We start from the raw sequence: 21,922 nt of genomic DNA on the forward strand, positions 1-21,922 counted from the left end.
GATATAACATTCAAGGTTGATAATGATAGAGCGATGGTAAAAATTACCATAAGTATGTAATATGAGAGTAGTTTTAGATCGATAATCACATAAGTGCTGGGCGTTTTAAAGAGTATGAATAAGAAACGAAAAAAAACACTTTTTTGAATTGTACCTCTTCATTTCACCCTTCATTGTTTGTAAATACAAAGGCATTGTTTCAAATTTTTTATAACAGAAATTCCAAAGTTTTTGCATATTTTAAAGGCAAAATACATAAAGACCTCATTGTTTCAAACCTGTGTTTTTTGGACAAGTTTAATGGGGTCTTTATGTATTTTGCCTATTTTAAAATCAAAAAGAGTCTGCATTGTGTGATTTGCTCCGCTATTTCAGTACGCTGAAGTTCATGATTCGTAATGCCGCTATTACAGAATAATTTTTCGTTCGATTTCGGGAGGAATTAATCCAAATACCTTGGACAATAACGAGGGGATAAAATTTTTTAAGGACAAAAACAAAGTGGGCTCGAAATATTTTACATTTCTGTTCTAAGTTTTCTTTTACTGATTTTTTGTTTTGAACATAGTTAATTAACAAAAAGATCATGCAACTTATATTAAAGCCTATGAATGAAACAAGAAATTGAATGGAAAATGTAATAGTCTACTTTAGGTTGAAGAACAATACCATATGGCAGCTTCTTAGAGTAGTTAAAATGATTTGTTTGGATCATTATCTTTGTCACTCACTATTTTTCTTTTACATTACAAACAATAATCAAGGTCCCTATCATTTACCGACTAGTCTTCAAGTTTCCTTTCCTTTGCAAAGTCTAATAGCCTGTTTGGCCAAGTCGGAGAAATCAACTTATTTTGAGAAGCGTTTTTTTTAAAAGTGCTTTTGAAAAAAGTAATTTTGGAGAGAAGCAGTTTGTGTTTGGCTAATTACTCTGAAAAGCACATTTGAGCAATAATTTGTGTTTGGCCAAGCTTTTCAGAAAGTGCTTTTAAGTATCAAATTACGAATAAGGACATGAATAGATTTACTTTATAGTTAATATTATAAGTAAATAAATAATCTCAAAAATTTGTTATTACATGCAATAATTAAATCTTTTCATTTTATTTAAGTAAAATATGAAAATAAAATTAAAAAATACTTAATTCTTTTAATATAAGTTAAATATATTAAAAAGCATTCAATAAATATAAAAGCATTCACCGCTAAAGTCACTATATATAGAAAGCTATCCTAAAAATAAGAAGAAATATTTATAAATTAACATCCTAAGTATTAGGTTTAACGGTTATTTTGGTATATACTATATTTTGTTAAGGGCATTTTTAGTACGAAGAAAAGTCAAAACTGCTTCTGCTTCTGCTTTTGGGAAGAAGCTACTTTTTTCTGCTTCTCAGAAACTGCTTCTGCTTCTTCCCAAAAGCACTTTTTTTCCTCAAAAAAGCTTGGCCAAACACCTCAAGTTAGGGAAAAAAGTGCTTTTGGGAAAAAAAGCGCTTTTGGCCTCTTGAGAAGCTTGGCCAAACAGGCTATAAGTCCTATTCCTTTTTTATTTTTTTTATTAAAAAAAAAAGATAAAAAAGAAAAAGTCACTATCCCATATCTATCGAAAAATTGGACAATTAAAATTTAGACTGAACTGAAGTAAATATGTGGATTGAATTAAACCAAAACATGTTTTCTGAATTAAATTAAACTCAACTACAATGGGACCGAAATTGAATTGCATTATTAATTGGATTAAGATTGATTTGAATTGAATTGTAACCTGGGAACTAAATTAGGTTTGAAGCCTAACTTTACCAACATATATTTGCCGTGTAGATATTCAAGCCTGATAGGCTGATACACTTTTTTTTTTTTTTTAATTTCAAATATTTTCAAAATAAAATAAAATTGTATAAAGGTAAAACCCTCAAAATATTTTAAGTTTTAACCCCCCGCTTGTTCCTCTATCTATTTTAATAATGCAAGAGAGGTTCTATCCCAATGTAAATAAAGGGGTTACATTATTCCTCTCCCAAAAACTAAAGGTGTTTTACGATTTTATAGAATTTTTAATTGTCAACACATTTTATTTTTTTGAGAAGGTAACAAGTTTTATAAATTAAGTAGAAAAATCTTTAGAATAAAGATTATGCTAAAGGTTAAAGATAGTTACAAGACCTCTGAAAAAAGAAAAAAAAAAAAAAGCAAAACACAAAACTCAGACTTGTGGTATTTTAAAAAACCCAATAATATAGACTCTACATCCTCTACCAGAGATTCTTTACACCAAAGTGAAATAAAAATATACAATTCATCTTGATCTTCTGTTCAGTGTTAGCTCTATCTTCAAAGCACCTTGAACTACCAACACATAATTATATGTCCGCAAGATTAAAGTGTACTCTGGTTGGATTTACAGTTTCTCTCAAAAAGTTCAAATTTTGTTTGGTTTGAAGACCAAACAAGTTTTTCAAAAATGTCCCACAAGTTTTCTAGAAACTAAACAACAAAAATCTATTTTTGTACATTTTACTAGTTCAAAAATAGTTCGAACTCTATTATATTCGTAATACTTTGCAAAAGAACAACAAATCCAGTATAATTCCACAAGTGAGATCTGGGAAGGGTAGTATATGTATCCTTACTCCTATCTTGTGAAGTAGAGAGACATGAGAAGTATAGTCACATTATTTGTTAAAAAGAAAATAATAGTGTATAAACCATGAAACGGAATCAGTAACACAAAATAGTACTAACGACATCAGGATAACAAAAAAACTGAAGCAAAAGAAATAGGAAAAACTACTCTTGGAAAGTGGAAGATGACAAGTACCTAGAGGAATAGTCAAGGTGCTCGCAGCAAACTGGTCCGAGCACCACCATTAAAAAGAAAGCAAATGATATAAACTTTGAGCTTGAACGATATTCAGGGCTCAGAAATGTGGATAAATTATTTCCAACCAAGAGTGATATTGGGAATGATGTAGATTAGTGTAGCATGTCATTGTTAAAACTAACAAAAGGGGAGTCCCTAAACTCTGGTTGAAGTAGAGTACGCATCTCTTCTCATACATGGGAGAGAGGGGCTGTGAAATTTCAATTTCTCTCCTGATTATCTAGCTTTTGCTTGAAAGTTTGAAACTATACTACTGAAGTTTTATGTAATACTAGCAAGACAGACTTCTATGGTAAAAACCAGCTAATATCAGGCACCAGAGATCAGGAAACTCCACCTTTTTTCTATGTAACCGTGGCGTTCAAATCAACTTGCCCGCATCTCGACTAAATTTAAGTGGTATCTGCTATCTCCCGCCACCACAGATACCAGGGGCGGATTTAGGGGGGGCGGAAGGGGGTTCACCCGAACCCCCTTCACCAAAAAAATACACTCTGGCAAAATCTGGTTTTTTACCTATATATATTAAGTTTTGAACCCCCTTAACACTGCCCAAAAGTGTAGCTTAGTAGCCAAGGAGGTTCAAAACCTTCCTAAGGTCATATGTTCAATTCCCACTAGCTACAAATTTTTTTAACTTTTTTTTTTTGAACCCCCTTCGTAGAGATCCTGCCTCCGCCACTGACAGATACCATGTAACTCTATCCACCAAGGCCTGGACAAATGAGACGAAATCACATACTATTTTTGCCTCGCTCGAATTTGAACCTGAGACCCCACCCATGGTTCTCAACCCACTTCATTGATCACTAAGTCACAACCTTAGGTGCAAGAAATTCAACTTTTGATCTTATCACATTTGCACAAATTATGTAAAAATCTAACATAATAGAAGTTCATTCAGTTATATAATCTGATAAAGACAAGATGCAAGAGTCTACTTCTTAAGAAAATAAACGTTTGGTCTAAATTGACTCCAGAATTAGCTCATGAGGTTACAATGACCCATGATTATACAAGACAACACATTTCCTCAACCAATTCGGGACATTCTAACACTAGTTACTTAAACGTGTGTTGCTCCCACATGTTCAGAACATTCTCTTTTATCACTAGTTTCATCACTTCTTTTTTTGCATGGGAAATGGGCTTTGAGCTTTTGGGTGTTGGGCAAGGGAATTTTTTTTTATCCATTTTCATTCCAAATTCTGTTGGATAGCTTTTTACTTTTCTTTTCAGTTTTTCAGGATAGCTTTTCCCATTCCTAAAGACAACGTTTTAACTGAAAATTTACAATGGTACGGAAAGGAAATAATACCTTGACAAAGTTATAGCAGATGGAACCTAGTACCTGCAGTTCATATACTAGATACCTGATAACCTGAACCAGAATTTGTTTTACTAATGAATTGAGAGAATAAGGATGGGCTTGGCTCTGATACCATGTGAAAATATGAAAACTGGGACTAACTCCACCCCAAAAGCTAGCTCAAGATGGGAGGATTGTCCAAGACTAACAATTCATTCCTCAACCAAGGAGTAACATAAGATCAATACATTGCCAAACCTGGAAATATAGAAGTGTTTCAACCGGGCAACAAACAAGGAGTCAAGGACTGATTTTCACGTTGACTTAATCGTTTCTCTTTGAGCCTAACAACTCCAATCTGAAATAAATCTTGACTTTATCGTAGCACACTTTGTCTTCCCTAAATCTTCCATATTTTCCATCATACAGCTGTACATTTTACAAAAAGAGAAAAAGCATAAATTGCTTCACATCAATCACCGAGATAAATGACAGTGTTTCCTAATCTTGCGTCTCATCTTCAGTATCATGCAAAAGAACGCCTCGGGTTCTGGCCCTACGATGTGCTGGTACCACACGGTTAGTCGCCTTTGTAGAGGGAGGTTGCGCTGCTTGCTTATCTGGAGACTCCAGTGAGCTACTGACGGTTACAGTATCTGGGGCTGTTTTGTCAGTAATCTTTTGCAATTTCTGTCTTTTTGAGTACTGGCCGTTTTCATTCTTTTCCTGCTTTTCTTCTGACAAAACATTTGTCAACTCAGAGCATCGTTTTTGTTCAGCTTTAAGCAAATTATGTACATTTGTAAATGTTTTGTGGAGCTCCAGAGAAAGATTTGCCATTGCCTCAGTTGCTGCAGTATCCACAAGTTTACTAAGTGATATAGCGATTCTTGGCATCCCCTTTGCTTTTTGAGCAACCAATTTTGCATGTGCAGCACCTCCAAATTTTGACCGTCCATCCATAACAAGCTTCACATCTTCAGACTTTACGGAAGCTATAAGGTAATCTACAAAGTCAGACCAAGAGCCTCCTATACCAGTTCTGTCCCTCATATCTTCAAGCTCCTGGGCAGATTTCAAAGAGTCCCACGTATTTGAATGGAAGTCAGTGGCACAGACACGAAGAGTAGAGGGATCACTTCGCAGCCCGTGAACATGAAAGAGGAAAGGCTTCAATGGGGTTTTGTGAGGTGCTGACCACTCTGCGTTTACCCTCCCAAAAATTGGTTCCATTTCATCAAACCCCATCTCCAAATTCCACTCTGAAGAAGATAAGCTCCAAAAACCAGAACGGTCAAAAAGAGAGGAGTGCCGGAGAAGAAAAAAGAGTCAGGTGGGAAGTAGAGCTCTCGTTTGCACTTACACCTAGCAAGAGACCAAGAGTAAAAGCCAATAAAATTCATATCTTCACAAAGATATAGCAGGAAAGAATTAAACTTACTAAAAGCTAAAAACAAAAATCATAAGCAAAGAGACCTGATGTGAGAAATACCCAACTTTTTCTGACTTTTGGAAGTAGCAAACAAGGAGTATGCAATAGTTAATGATTTCTAAAAGAAGAGTAGAAGAGGAAAAAATGTGAGTTCCCTGCTTTTCTTTGATATACACTAGCCCCGTTTTTTATATACATAACCCTTGAATCCACTTTGTCACCTCATTGCTTAATAAAAAAAATCCTAAGATCTCCTATTCAAAATTGGGTAAGAACCAAAATTTCTAGTTTCTGCACACTCAAGACTTTGAATCAGTTGCTGAGTGCCGATTTGAATCTAACACTTATTCACCCTCACCAAGTCAAAAGCAAGCATACCAATCATTCATAGGTAATTAAACACATCTTACTTACATCCTAAATAAGCTCAGACAGGAATTCTCACCAAGTTAAATGACCTGTTCAACACAACCAATTGAGGATGGGAGGAAGTTCTCTTTAATGCCTCATCTGTACTCATCATGTTCTCAAACCACCTACATAAAAGCAACCAAGACTGAGCCAATCCCGATATATAACTGCCTAACCAGGAAAACAGAAAGGAAACCTTATGATAAGCTATGAAACTGAATGCCCAAAAATCAAATTCACAATGGTTTCCTGACTTCAGTCACCCAAGGAATCAAGGATTACTTCACCTTCAAAGCATGATATAAAAAGAAAGAAAGCATTATTTCCATTTCCCCCACTCCTCATGTTCTCAAACATTTTCGTGCAAAAAGAAAGACAAAGGGAAGAAATCCCCAAAACAAAAGAAGGAGAATATTCTCCATACTATTGTCTATTTGTAACCGATTACTTTCAAGAAAATGGAGTAAGAGCTACATCTCAAGTAAACTCTTCTCGTCACATTCGATCAATCCGAACACAATCTCGCAGTCATATCATACTCGCATCATAGCCATCAAATCACAAATCCCACTAATAGGGACACCAACGGACATATAAGCAATATTACAGCTTGTTCAGGCTCTGTCTAATAAGAGGTTTATTACCAGCGTTTGGTTGTTTTGGGCTATGTTGCACGGACTCTCCAAAATGTAGCCGCACCAGTGTCGGATCCTTAAAAAATGCACTACTTTTGAAGGATCCGACACGTATCCTGCCACATTTTCGGAGAGTCCGACAACATAGGTTTTGGGCAGCTGCTATGATTAGAAATCATCGTTGTGAGTGTTTGAATTATGTGGTATATCATGTGATTTCAGGTATGTTTTAGACTCGTTCGAGGACGAACGTTTGTTTAAGAGGGGAGGGTGTAACGACCCGGTCAGTCGTTCTGAGAGTTATAGCCCCGATTCCCCCATCTATGCTTATTTATGCGTTGTCCAGCTTTGTTGAGTTGTATCAAGTTGGTAGGTTTGGGTTCGGAGTAATTTTGGAGTGAAATGAACACTTATAGCCTGTTTGGCCAAGCTTCTTTTTGGCCAAAAGTGCTTTTTTTTTTGCCAAAAGCACTTTTGGCCAAAAATTGAGGTGTTTGGCCAAGCTTTTGGAAGGAAAAAAAGTGCTTTTGAGGAGAAGCGGAAGCAGTTTTGGAGAAGTAGGAAAAAGTAGCTTCTCTCCAAAAGCACTTTTTTGAGAAGCACTTTTGAGAAAAATACACTTAGAAGCAGTTTTTTAAAGCTTGGCCAAACACTAATTGCTGCTCAGAAGTGCTTTTCAAACTAATTAGCCAAACACAAACTTCTTCTCACCAAAAGTACTTTTGAGAAAAGCACTTTTGAAAAAAAAGCACTTCTCAAAATAAGCTGATTTTTGCAGCTTGGCCAAACGGGCTATTAGTCTCTTAGATAGAAAGCTAAGTTAGAAAAGTCAACCGAAAGTTGACTTATGAGTAAACGAATTCAGATTTGGATTTTTATGATTCGATTAGCTGCGTTGGGTGATTTTAGACTTAGAAGTGTGTCCGGAATGTGATTTGGAGGTCCGTGGTAGAATTAGGCTTGAACTGGCGAAAGTTAGAAATTTGGCGATTTTGGTCGACAACGGAAAATTAGGTATCGGGGTCGGAATGGAATTCCGGAAGTTGGAGTAGGTTTGTAGTATCATTTGTGACGTGTGTGCAAAATTTGAGGTCATTCGGACGTGGTTTGATAGGTTTCGGCGTCGTTGGCGAGTTTTGGAAGTTCAGAAGTTCTTAGGCTTGAATGTTGAATCTGAGGTTGATTTGGTGTTTTGGTGTTGTTTTGGGTGTTCCGAAGGTTCGACTAAGTTCGGGTAGTGATATATGACTTGTTGGAATTTTTGGTTGAGGTCCCGAGGGCCTCGGGTGAATTTCGGATAGGTTTTGGTTGTGTTGCGCTCGTTTTTCTTATGTTTCGACGCCGTTTCTTCAAGCATAAATAATATCATATTGAACAAATGAGCTCCGATTTCCTTTTTGATTGAAGCATTAGATCCGTATCGTAATTACAGACTCCTAGCAAAAAGAATCGTCGAATTTGGACATCGTACGAGGATTTTATGGTCATTTTACTAAGAATTAGGTTGCCAGATTTTTCGGATTTATTACGAAATTGCCACTGACGGCGTAATTAAAAATCTGCACTATTTGCAAATATTGAAACCAACTTATCTCCTTCATTATAAGGTCAAATTGAGTGATTCAAAAGCCTAACTTGACTAAAATTTCACAAGGAATCCATTGAGGCATAAAAAGCGAGTTTCGGGATCGTTTGGCACGAGAAACGAGGCAGAATATCTAGCAGAAAAATATATAAAACAAGGGTTTGTTCATTCGGTCATATTTTGAGTTGGGGAGCTCGGATTTAGGCGATTTTAGAGGCGATTTTCACCATATGGATTGGGGTAAGTGTTCTCTACTCGGTTTTGGTTATATTTCATGAATCCATCTTCGTTGTTGGGATTTGGTTGATGATTTCAAAGTGAAATTGAGGGAGTTTGGGTTACAGTTTTGGAGAGTTTTATGTGAGGATTTGAGGGACCAAACGGAGTCCGATTTTGATGAATTTTATATGGTTAGACTCGGGAGAGGACGAGGGTTTTGATTCTGCCATTGTTGAATGGTTTCGAGACGTGGGCCTGGGGGCCGGGTTTTGGCCGGTTCCGCATTTTTGGTCTATTTTTGTAGATTTTATTGTGGAATTTGATTCTCTAGCCATGTTGATAATATTATTCTGATTATGGTTAGATTCGAAGCTTTTGGAGACCGCATCGAGGGACGAGGGCATCCTGGAGTAGGATTTTACGCGGTTGAGGTAAGTAACAGTTTTAACTCTGGCTTTGAGGGTATAAACCCGGAGAAACTGATATCATGTGATTGTTTGGTGGTGATACCCACGCTAGGTGACGGGCGTGTGGGTGTGCGCCGCGAGGGATTGAGACTTGGTCCGTCCCGTGAGGCTGTGAGGCCTAATGGCTATTATTTGTGGTTATGTGTTTACTTGTTGTTGAACTTGTCTGCCTTCACGTTAGAGATCATGTTTAGGCTTCATTCATGCTCACGTTGTTTGTACTCAGTCATAGAAATTATTGTACATGTTTACCTCAATCTCTATTATTTTGCTGATATGTTGTGATACTTGATGTGGGTTGTGTTTCCTTATTTGTTGATGATGGTGAGGCTAGTGAGCTACATGACTGAGTGAGGCTGAGGGCCTGGTTGTGAGGATATTAATACCATAGCGCGTGAGCTGTCCGTGTAGCACGTGAGCTGACCGTGCGGGTCCAGGTATTGATACCATAGCGCGTGAGTTGTCCGCGTAGCACGTGAGCTGCCCGTGCGGATCCAGGTATTGATATTATGGCACGTGAGCTGTTCGTGCTTAGCGATTGGGCTTTGGGAGCCCCTCCGGAGTTTGTACACACTCCCAGTGTGCGCAAAGTGTTGAGTGAATTGAGTGTTATGTGTTGAGTGCTGAGTGCGAGTGATGAGTGATGGAGTGACATTGCTGTGAGCTTGCATTTACTTTTGATGTTGCTGCATATACCTGTTAATTTCTTTGTGGCATTTGTTGGTTTTATGGAATTTACTTGTTTATTCATGTTTATTGTAAATTGTGAAAATAAATAATTGGACTGTTTTGCTTAGCTCGTCACTACTGCTCAGTTCCTTAGTTATTTTTGTTACTATTGAGTCGGTTGTACTCATACTACACCCTGCACTTTATGTGCAGATCCAGGTGAGTTAGAGCGCGGCGATCGTTGAGTTCAGGCCGGTGGAGATTGCAAGGTAGCTGCTAGTGTCCGCAAGACCTTGTTACTCCTCTTGTCATTTCTTCTTTTGGACAGTTAGACAGTTTATATATCTTAGTTTATAGTTTTAGACGCTCATGACTTAGTGACATCCCGATGTTTGGGGCTCGTTTTCCGTATTTTTTTTACATTATATTTAGAGTTAATTTAGTTTATGAAAAATTTAAATGTTGAAATATTTTATTAATTTCTTATAATCGATTTCGTAGTAATATTTTGGGAAATAGGCTTGCCTTGTAACACGATAGGCGCCATCACGACCTGGGTTGGATTTTGGGTCGTGACATTGCGTTGGGATCACTTTGCACATTATTGTTTGAAGCGCGCAATATTCGAAGCACATTGGCTAGCCCATGAACTGGTGACCCTCGCTCCACTCGCTTGAGCACTTTAAGAGATGAAGCAATGGCTTTTAATAACTCTGCTATAACAACTCTCCAAATATGGAGCCTTGCTTCTTCATCTCTTTTAAGGAATAACAGTTAGGTTAAACCCCAGCTAAGTAAAGTTCTTTTAATTAATCATTTTAAAAATTTTAAGAAATTGATTCTTATACGTAAACTCAAATTAGTACCACCACAATTTCAAGCCATTATCACAAGGGAAGCAAACTAACAGGAAATAATAACAAGATTATGGTCCGCTTCACTAAAATTTGTGGTTTACCATTAAAATTAATTGCAAAAAGGGGATAAGGGTTTTTGCTAACTAGACACATAAAAATGGATTATAGAGACAAAGCTCGATAGAGAAAAAACATACCTAATTCTGCTTGAGAGGTGAATATGAGCAGCTAATTAGCGGCAGGGCAGAGGAGTTTTAGCGACCTGTAGAGAAAATCTCGCAGAAATTGAAGCTAAATGCAATTGGAATTTTGGGTCGAGCTTGCGTTCATTTGTTTGAAAATAGTTCGGACGGATAGTTAAACAATAGTCCGAGTTTATAAATGGGGTTTTGACATAGTTACCTACAAAAACAAAATTATTTATCATTGTCTACCAATTTGTTTTTTTATCCATAAACTAATTACATTTCCTATCCATAATAGTTTTTATAGGGAAATTTTTTCTTTATTCTCCAATTCTTTTTTATTTCTATGCTTCTTTTATTCTTTTTTTTCTTTTTTTTTTTTCTTTTCTGCTTCTTTTTTCTCGTTTTCTTCTTATTTTTTTTTTCTTTTTTTCCTTTTCTAATTTCATTTAACTTCTTTTTTTTATGTTTTTTTTTCTCTTTATAATCTAATTTCATCTACCGTTTTCACTATTTTTTATTATTCTTTTTTTATACAATAAGAAAAATAATTGATATAGTAAATATTTGTTCACCTTTTTTTTAATATAACTAGTACAATATACCTTTTGTTTTTTTTTCTTTCTCATTTTTTAAATTCAATTATTAAACTGAAATAATATCAGTTGTCACTTGATCTAATACACTGAATATTACATTGACTGTTGTTGAGCACCATAAATTACATAATCAGATTCTAAGAATCAGCACGTCATTGCCATGCAAACCTTGATCTCCTTCCCTACAAATATCAATATACACTCTACCATTAGCAATAATACAACCAGTTATAGAGCAAGAAAACATAATCTACGGCAACCAAATCTCCATATATACTAGTTAGAATAAAAATGATAATAAAATATTAAAAAATACAACAAAAGTATAAGTAGCGAAAAAGACTTCTAGTACCATGTGATACCAATATGGTATATATGTATACCAACAGAGCATATGATTTCTCTAGAATATTGCTACAACTATCTGCGACTATACTACTCTATCAAAACATCAAAGGACGCAATAGAAGTATTACATGCTCGTATTGCAAACTTAAATATTCGCAAAACAACTTGCTCATTTCGTATACTAAGAGGGTATATAGTTTTATGGGGTCGTTCCAACAATTGCCTATAACTATAAAAACTATTAATACACATAATTTATGTCCATCGGCACACAAAAATTCCAGCATTATTGCAACTTATTTTGATATAAATAATTTTATAATAGAATTCACTTAAATGCAGCTAAAACAACCAAAATAATGTTCAAACTACCATATGATACCAATATGGCATATAACTATACCAACATGGTATACAGTTTTACTAGTTAATTCCCGGCAACTATATGACTATACTACTATTACATAACACACATGCATAAAGAGAAAAATAAAAAAATAGTGTACCACATATTAATATAAGGTATTTCAAGATACTGTACTAGATTACTATTATTAAAAGAAAATCAAATATTGTACCAATTAAATGCAGCTAATACAACCAAAAAATAATTTAACTAACATATGATACCAATATAGTATATAGCTATACTAATAGGATATATAGTTGGAATGAATTGTATACTAAAATGGTATATTTGTATACTATTTGGGTATACAATACAAATTCGTCTTCTTCTCTGGTTCAACTATATTTCAACCCAAATTTCTAAAATTTACTACAAAATCTCCACCAAATTGACTAAAACTTTAGCTACAACCTCCAATCAACTTTCCAAACTAACCCATACAGGATCGGAACAAAATAATTAAAAACTCAAACAAACCAAGTTATGAGTTTCAAGCTTCAAGGTCCGTCAATAGTGGATTTAAATATTTGTACAATAAATCTCCAAAAACCAGCATCAAAGGTACAATCTACACATCAAAGAATAATATTAGCTACATTTAATTGGAGACCAATGAAGTAGTAATGCCCTTTGCGTGTTAATGCTGCAAAAGTTACTGAAAAGTTACCACTTACCAATGGAGACCAATGGAGCAGTAATGCCCTTTGCGTGTTCAAACCCCCAATCGATTCTTGCAGTGCTGGATCGATTTGATAATGTGACTTGGATCCGATATATAGAAACTATGTGGGCGGGTAAATAGTATTGATTGCATAGGTAGGAAAAGTAAATAGTTTTGGTATGAGTATCTAAGGGTAAATAGTTTGAATTTAATGGGTATAAAGTGAGATTTTCTCTTTATAAATTAACTAGTCCGGCTGTGCCCGAGCTAAGCCCGGCCCCGACGGCAATGTAAGCACTTTGTGTCTAGATATATATTTTGATTTAATTTTTTCTTTGTCGAATACTACAGCTTGTTTGGATGCTTGTTACATGTTGTATTGTATCATATTGTTAGTTTAAATAAAATATTTGTTTTGATTTTTACTTAAATTTTATTATATCGTATTGTTTTTCTGTCGATTCTTACACCATCCTAGTACCATTCAGAAACTTTTTAAGTACGCTTTATGGGCGAGATCTATCAGCAGCGAATTCCCCATACAAATAGAGGCACCTATCAAAAAGATACTTCGAAGGCTTTGGGATCGAGGTCTCATTAGCCGAAGAAGACCCTGGCCAATCCACGTGGCCTACTTGACGAACGTTAGCGACGGAGACATCGTAAATTGGTTTGCGGGCATAGCGACAAGTCCTCTGTCCTACTACAGGTGCTGCGACAACCTTTACCAAGTCCTAACGATTGTCGACCACCAGATCCGCTAGTTATAATTTTTAATAGATTATATTCGAATTTGTAATTTTAAATTAGAGATAATTTGAGTGTTTTCAAATTTTAATTGTTTATTTCATCTAATCTAAGGAAAGACAAAAGAAACTAAGAAAAATTTTAAACTAATTAAAAGTAATAAATAAATAACTTAACTCTAACATTTTTTTTCAATGCTATTGGTGTCAATTATGCATACACTCAAGTGTTTTTACTTTTAAAAGGAAAACAATTGATGATGTTACTTCATTCTCTTTCAAAATAATAAACATTTAAATTCTTCAACTTATTTAATGCCAATTACTCAAATCGGAGATTGCAAGTACGAAATATTTAATAATAAAGTTAGCGTTTTACACTCAAAAATGCCCTTATCATGTTTGGTTATAAATGTAAAGCACGTTGAGATTCAAATTTTCCTACTGTACTTTTTTTTGATGGAAAATCTTAATATTTTAGAAAGAGATAGTTGACTTACTCTTTTGTTTTAGTAAATAACGTTATGACTAATATGATATTTCGCATTAAATAATTAGTTTTTGTGCATACTTAGTGATTCTTTCCTTATCAGTTTTTTTAAATTTTCGCCATCCTTTATTCCATTAACTTTTAAAAAGGAAAATACTTCTCGTTGCATTATCTTTCAAACTTCAATATAAAATTAAATGATCTTATGGAATTTGAGCTCCCCAATCGTCGTAAAGCTTTAACAGTAAAAATATAAAAGGTATCAAATACGTAGTACCTTAATACATATATTAATAATAATAGCAGTTTCAAAAATGTATCTATAGGAAAAGGAGGATAAGCGGCCTAAATACTTAATGCTCATAATGTCAGACCTAAATACTTAAGGCACATGATATTATTTTAATAATAACTTTTCTCGATTTAAGTTTCTTTTCTTTTCAAACAACTGAATGAAACAAAAGATAATCTTTTTTTATTTTGCTCTTCTAATAAATATAGTTACTGACAAGATATTTGAAGCGGTATAACATTATAATGCTAATGACTAATTTGACTAAATTATTTTAAATTTAATCTTACTTAATTGGCTCATATTTCAAGTATAATTTGACATTCAAAGAACAATAATGTCAGAAGGTCTAATATTCATTATAGACTTCAAATAAGGTGTGTTAACTTTCTTTCAATCTAACCAATATAAATGCCAAATGAACTTCAAGGAGATCCACCTATCAAGTGGGGCCCATATTTTCCTTTTCTATGTTAACAGACAGTGATGCAAATTGAGCGCGTGAAGACAAATTAAGTGGGAACCACGTGTATTTGGAGATGCTTGGAATGACCTAATTACCCTCTGAACAGAGAGTTTGCCTGATTATTCTTAACTTGTTTTTTTGGCAATTCACTTGAACCAGAAGCTCCTCTCGATTCCCATTTCTAAAGAGTAGTAAAAATAGCCACTATTATGCTATAATACAGAAAATTTCAGCATAATATACTGGAGATTGGAGTACTTGTGTATTAACTTCCAACATAATTGGACCACCATATTATGCTGGAACTCTAGTATATTATGCTGAACTTCGGTATATTACTTGGAACTCTAGTATATTATACTGGAACTCCAGTATATTATGCTAAATATTTTCCGTATTTTGAACAGTATTTCGTTCAAATTTATTTGTACATGAAAAGTGGCTAAATTTTGATTACTTTTGAAACTGTGGCTATTTTTGAAGTATCACTAGTAAATCTGACTATTTTTTAGTTTTACCCAATGTTTTTGTTTAGGCATGAATATGTCAAAATAGATGGTTTGCGGATCGGTAATCAAAAAATAGCTAGTGTTAGCAAAGTTATTAAAAAATTGTCACAAAATCTTGACAAAGAGCTGAAGGACGAAAGGTTTTTGGATTATGGAGCTCCTGCATATAAACTTTCAACATATTATATTGGAACTCCAACATATTATGAAATTCTAGCACATTATGCTGGAATCTCATATATAAAATATTCCAACTCCACAATATTATGTCGGAATTTTTTCAAAATTTTAATTATATTTTTGTTCAAATTTTATCTTTACGCAAAAATGAATAAATTTTCATTACTTTTAAAACTATGATTATTTTTAATTACTAGTTGTAAACCATGTTATTTCTAATTTTTGCCCATGAATGTCCGGCCGTTGAAATGAGGCCCAAATATTTTTGGTTTGTGGGATATATCGCACCAACTACTAACATATTAACGACGATGCGGTATATCATGAAATAACACTACTAACAAATTTATACGTACCATTTTATTGAATTCAATCTGACGTGAAAATTAAATAATTTGTCAAAAATCTAACATGTGAAATTCTTCAATCATACCAGTATATCCACTTTCCAATTATTATAATAACATGAAATGCATAAAACTTAATAGAGAATAATATGACAAATAATCATTTCACTTTTGTATATATTTAATTATAATAAAATACAGTAGATTTGAAATATAATAATTAAAAAACTTATGTATTAATATTTTAGACTAATTCAGAGTTATAACTTAAAATAAAATGTGAAACTACATATTTATACTATGAATTAATTTAAAGATGAGTATATTAAATAATTAAATAATATGTACTCAAAAATATTATTGATAGATTTAAATGACGAAAGAGTTCTAAGTAAAAGGATAAAAGTATAAAAATACATTAATTTTAGGAATAAAAATTATATTTATATATGATTATCGAAAGGGTAATAAGCAAGATATTAAGTCAATTGATAAGTTAATAAAAAATTACATAAAAACATAACAATATTAAGTAATGAATAATGCAGCAACTATAAGCAAAAATTAAATAGAGTCTTTTTTGGTGAAAATGTGCAAGGATAAGACTTATTCGACTTTGAGGTAAAATATAAAGTGGTAGTAAGAATTTTATAAAAACAATATGCTCAAACAAGACATATTACAACCTGATATGTTTAGTATTCTTTAATATTGCCCACAGTATAAAATGCAAGTACTAAGATCAAGGGTTGCGTTGTTACATATATATAAAAGACAAAATTACATCATATATCACTTGGGCCACACAGCCCACTCGAAAATAGCCCATATTTGAAGCCTTTACCTGGCTTAGCCCATGTTGTATATGTTATGAAATTTACTTTTCACCCGGTAGCCCACAACTTAAAACAACGATTTTAATATTTTAAATTTCAATTTCTCTGTTTCTCTTTCTCTCTCTTCCTCACTCTTTTCTCAGACTCTCTCTTCCTCACGCTTTTCTCAGAAGATAACCGACCTCCACTGTTGAGTTCAAGTACTTTTTCGAGCTTTCAATCTTATTTTCAGGTAATTTTCGTTTCATTTTATGCTTTTACCACAGTTTTGGTTTTGAATTTTGTTTTATTTTTAATTTTTTTTGCTTTTTATGATTATGCCTATTTTCTTACAATGTTGCTGTATTTTTTGTTTGATTTTGTGTTCCTTCTATCTTCGTTCTAGGCTTAAACTTGATGTTTCAGTTTGCATGCTTTGTTATTTCGACTTTTAGGGTAGAATTTTTTATTTTTTGAGTTTTGTTACAATTTGAGAAAATTAGCCTCTGCTTTGTGTTCATGGCCTTTATTTTTGGTTAACTTTTGAGTTTTGTTACAGATTGATTTTTATTTTTTCCTTCAGTTGTCTTCACTTTTGTTAAAGCTTTGTTTGTTTGGTTTATTGTAGAAAATGCGTTCAAAAATACCTGCTTCTAAAAGCAAAATGAAGGTTGCTGGAAAATGCGTTAAGTTAGATTATGTGAAAAGATTGACAGAGTTGCCCTCAACTCCTGATTCTGAATCTAATGTAAATGTCCAGGCGCCAGATGGTGATGATTTTGAGTCTCCTGCTCCTCCTAAAAACTCGCAACAAGAGAGCAGTCGGATGACTCGTCCGCAAGCGAGAAATACTCCCTCTCTAGTTAAATCATCGAGGGACTTGCCCTCACCCCCTTCTTCTGAAGCGAATACGCATGTCCAGGCTCCCGATGATGATGATTTTGAGTCTCCTCCTCCTCCAAAAAAGTTGCATCAAGGGAGCAGTCGAATGACTCGTTCGCAAACAAGTAATACTCCTACTCCTGTTAACATCGTTAGAATAAGGAGTAAGAAATGTGAGAGACCTGAAAAATTAAAAGAAAAGCTGAAAGTTGATTTGGTTAATGAAGATGATGTAGTCCGCAATGTTAAACCGAAAAGGAGAAAGATCAAGGACGATAGTGAGAGTGGCCTTGATTCCATATCGAAAGAACAAAGGTTTGCTATTCGCTGCAAATTGAATGGGAGAAAAGCAAAGTTGAAGGTATTCCCTGTGTTGCTATTAATTTATACATGCTTATACAATTTTATATAAAGTTATACAGCTGTTTATACATCTTTATACAAGTACTGCTATACTTAATTATATATTTTTATAAAATATTTTAGTATAGTTTTTTTTCCTGATCTATTTCTTGTTATTTTTCCATATGCAAGGTTGGGGACTTCTATATACAACCAGTTGATTATTTCCACAACAGGATTAGTTCCCATACCGAGACTGAGATTGTGAGCATTTTGAAGCAATGTTTGACTGACACGCAGCTTCAAATGTTCCGTGCTAGTTGTTTTGGGTACTTCTTGGACCTCCCTTAATTTAAAATTCAAAATCAACTTATTCATTGTATATTATTGAGGAAAGTCGTCCCAGGACGTTAAAGGGAGTTGTGGGAGAAAATTAATGGTTGTTTGCTACGTTTTGGCATTGGAGAGTTTGCTGTTATCACTGGTTTGAAGTGTGTAGAAAACGACGCCACTTTCTATGACAAACCAGATGTTAATAGGTTGCTAAAAGAGTATTTTCAAGGAGATGGAAAAAGGCTATAACGAGGGGGCAGCTTCTTGATCGCTTTAAGAAAAAGGACTGGAAGTCGGACGAAGATGCGTTCAAGATGGTCTTGATGGTGTTTGTCCATCATCATATTCTCAGATGCCAATAATCATGGTATCAACAAAGATGATTTTGATATCATTGAAAGTGGTCAATACCAGACGTATGCTTGGGGAAAAAAGTCATTTGAAGATATTTTAAGGATAATGAGGGACAGACAGTGTAACTATTTGACAATGTATAGGCTTGGAGGTTTGCCACTTGCATTACAAATATGGTTTTTTGAGTGTTGCTCTATGGTTGACAAGCATCTAGCTGTTCGTGTTGGCACAAATGTGTCGCGCATTCTTAATTGGAAAGTGCCTGAAACTCCAACATATGCGGATTTGACTAGCGGGGTGATCATGTGTAGTATCGACAAGGTAAACATTTTGTACCATAATACTTCTTCATATATGATTTCAGTTTTTCTGTATGTATATTTATGAATATGTCACAATTTTCTTTTTCTACTATTGTAATCCAGTTTTTCTTCTTGTAGTTGAACTATAGGAACATTTCCGCTACTCGTGAAGAGATGTCAACTCTGAACATTGACACGCTTTTTGAAGTTAATGTCGATGATGTTGCATCAGGGGAGGTGCCTGTGGTGCCTGCCTTTCACACTGATGATTCTGTCGCTGCATCTCCACCTTGTCCTCAGAATATGGAGCAACAGTCTAAACGATTTTATCCTCAGAATACGGAGCAACAGTCTGAACGACCTTTTCCTCAGAATATGGATCGACAGCCTAACCCGAGTTATGATCCTTTGGTGCACATTGATCTGTTGAATGCTGAAGTTGAGAAGTTGAGGAGTGTTGTTGGAAAGGTATTGGACCTTTAGCTTTTCTGTAGTTTATCAGTACTTTTTGTATATACATGGTTTTTTGGTTATAAACATGGTTGTTGATTTGTTTTTTTTTTTTTTTTGTAGTTGACTGATACAGTGACGACACTCAACAATTATGTAGTTTCTTCCTTTGAAAAAGTGTTCAGTTTTCTGAATATGAAGGAAACCAAGCAAACGAGGGAGGATTTTACTGATTCTAAGGTAATTGTTTACTGATAAAACCAAATCACTCAACAGTTATGCATTCTCTGAATTCATCACTCAACATGCCTTCTCTTTCTATTGTTTTTTATTAGATTCATCAGCGCGTGTCTGATGAAATACATCTGGTCTTGGCAAATTTGATGGCTATCAATATGATGTTGTTCCTGACTTTGTCAATCAAGTGAATCAAGATAACGTGCTAGCTGACGAGGGAGTTACTGATGGTGTTGATAATGGTATTTGTTCTGCATTTTATCTTTTTTTTTTGTCTGATTTTTATTTTCTTCATTTTAAAGTGTTTTATTATTTGTTTTCTCTGTCTAAGGGGCAGCAGGTGATGTCAAGGGTGACACATTTTGGGATGACACTAGCGATGAAGATTTAGCTGCGCTACAGATGTCCCAAATTGTTCTTCACAAATAATCCATCATAGACGTAGAAGATGATTACATTTCTCTTGAACAGTCAGTTCGACAGAAAATACCAGGAAAATATGCCAAATCTCCATATTTGCCAGTTTTTGATTCGGGGGCATCAGGATCGGCGCCCAAGCTCATTTTTGATATCAAGCATCCTTTCACGATTGAAATTGATGATTTTGATCCATTGTCGCCATTGGCTAAAGAGTTTTGCGCGTTTGTTGATAATAGGATGGATACGAGGCGAAGGTATCTTCACTTTCTTTAATCTTTCATGTTCTGATTTTATAATACTTGTCAATGAATGTAGTTCTGATTATTTTTTATTTTTTGTGATTTGAAGTGCCAAAAATATATATCCCGATGAAGTAAATAATCTTGCGGAAGCTTTTACTTTTGGCTCGTGTAATGTGACCACGAAGGATTGGTTCCACTCACTTGCATATTGTGGTCGACCTTTGATTGATACGGTATTTAATAAATTTCTGTTCTAATGCCCTTTTTTTATTTGTTGCATATCTTTATTGTTTGAGACCCCCATAGTGTATACATAGCTTTGTATAATCTCAGTATAAGACTGTTTAAGATTGTATAGCCTTGTATAAATATGTATACCTCTGTATAATAGTGTATAAATTTCTATATTTAAAAAATCTGGTAGTGATGGTTGTTCTGTTTTATTTCTTGTCTCAGCACTTGGATGTCCTCTTTTATTATTTGAGGAAGAGGGGAAAATATGGGCCGAGTGTTGCCATGCGGTTTACTACAACCAACTTTGCCTTTGGTAACAAAATCAACTCCCTATACAAAGATTTCAAAGTGAATCAAGATCCTTCAGTGATTCCTGACGGGCATGAGATAGAAGAGTACATCAGAGGTTATTATTGTGATGCAAATGTCCCGTGGCACACTGTTGACCACGTCTTATTCCCTATCTTTGTGAAGCGCGGAAGAGCAAAATTGGGACATTGGGTTTTGGGGGTGTTTACGTTCGTAGATAGATGCATCCACATCTATGACTCTAACCGTGGGGCTCTTAATGATAGACTTGTTTTGGATGCTGCATTACCTTATGCAATTCTGATACCTTACTTCTTGAAGAGTTCTGATTTTTATGTCGAGAAGAAGGGCATTGATTGGAACAATGGTGCATATACCGATAAATCCCATTCTGATGCTTTGCAGATTAATCTGGTTAATAATGTTCCCCAACAGATCAAATGGTAGGTTAATCTCAATTGTTTTACTATTTTACTATTAGTGTACCTATTTGAATCTGATTCGTTTCTTTTTAATTACAGTGATTGTGGTGCTTTTGTTGCTGGCTTTGCTGAGTATTTCATCCTTGGTAAAGAAATTCGAAAGGATAATTTTGACATTGAGACACTTCGCACCAGGTGGGGATCTCTGTTATGGGATTATGGAAGGAAAAAACAACAGTCTGGTGCAATTAGTGATGATGAAGTCACAGGGAGACTTTTGAAGAAGAGGAAGAGGGGGCGACCAAGAAAGTAGTTCTGTTATTTTCATTTTACTGTAGTTTTTCTATGTATAAGGAGTTGTTGCCTAGTTTTGTAACTATTCTGCTACTTGTGAGATAACCTTAAAGGATATTATAGATGTTTTTTTTTTATTTTTGTGTAATTTGAGGCAGTCATTACACATTGTTGCTGTGAATGAATTACATTTTAATGAATATTTTCAGTTGCTTTTGTCCTTTAACAAAGTATGTATTTTCATTATGGTTGCAGTTTTGTTAATGTAGCAGGGTTTATACATATGTATACAATAATATACATAGTTATACAAATTTATACAAACTTATACTCTCATTTATACATCTGTATACATATAATACCATTGATTGTTTGCAGTTCTGTTTTGTATTTCTACAATCTATCAATATATTTAGTACCATTAAAACCAGCAAGACACTATTATTGGATAATCAAAACATGTATAATGAAACATGTCAATTGCTTGTGAAACTTAACTACTCAACATTTGTAACTCTATTGTTTGTGAAACTTAACTACTCAACATGACAACAAATGTAATAGGAAGTGTTATGTTTTCAACTAT

At 34.4% G+C, this 21,922-nt stretch overlaps 1 protein-coding gene across 1 annotated transcript; it reads right to left on the reverse strand.

Annotated features, from left to right (window-relative positions):
* LOC109231100 lies at positions 4,388–10,813 on the reverse strand. Its single transcript, XM_019396658.1, has 3 exons — positions 10,666–10,813; positions 6,071–6,161; positions 4,388–5,558 (listed from the first exon to the last, which is right to left on the reverse strand). Exon 3 carries the CDS (start codon positions 5,439–5,441, stop codon positions 4,695–4,697), a length of 747 nt encoding a protein of 248 aa, XP_019252203.1. The 5' UTR covers positions 5,442–5,558; positions 6,071–6,161; positions 10,666–10,813; the 3' UTR covers positions 4,388–4,694.

The sequence above is a fragment of the Nicotiana attenuata genome, chromosome 8 (assembly GCF_001879085.1).
Source record: "Nicotiana attenuata strain UT chromosome 8, NIATTr2, whole genome shotgun sequence".
Classification (NCBI taxonomy): Eukaryota; Viridiplantae; Streptophyta; class Magnoliopsida; order Solanales; family Solanaceae; genus Nicotiana; species Nicotiana attenuata.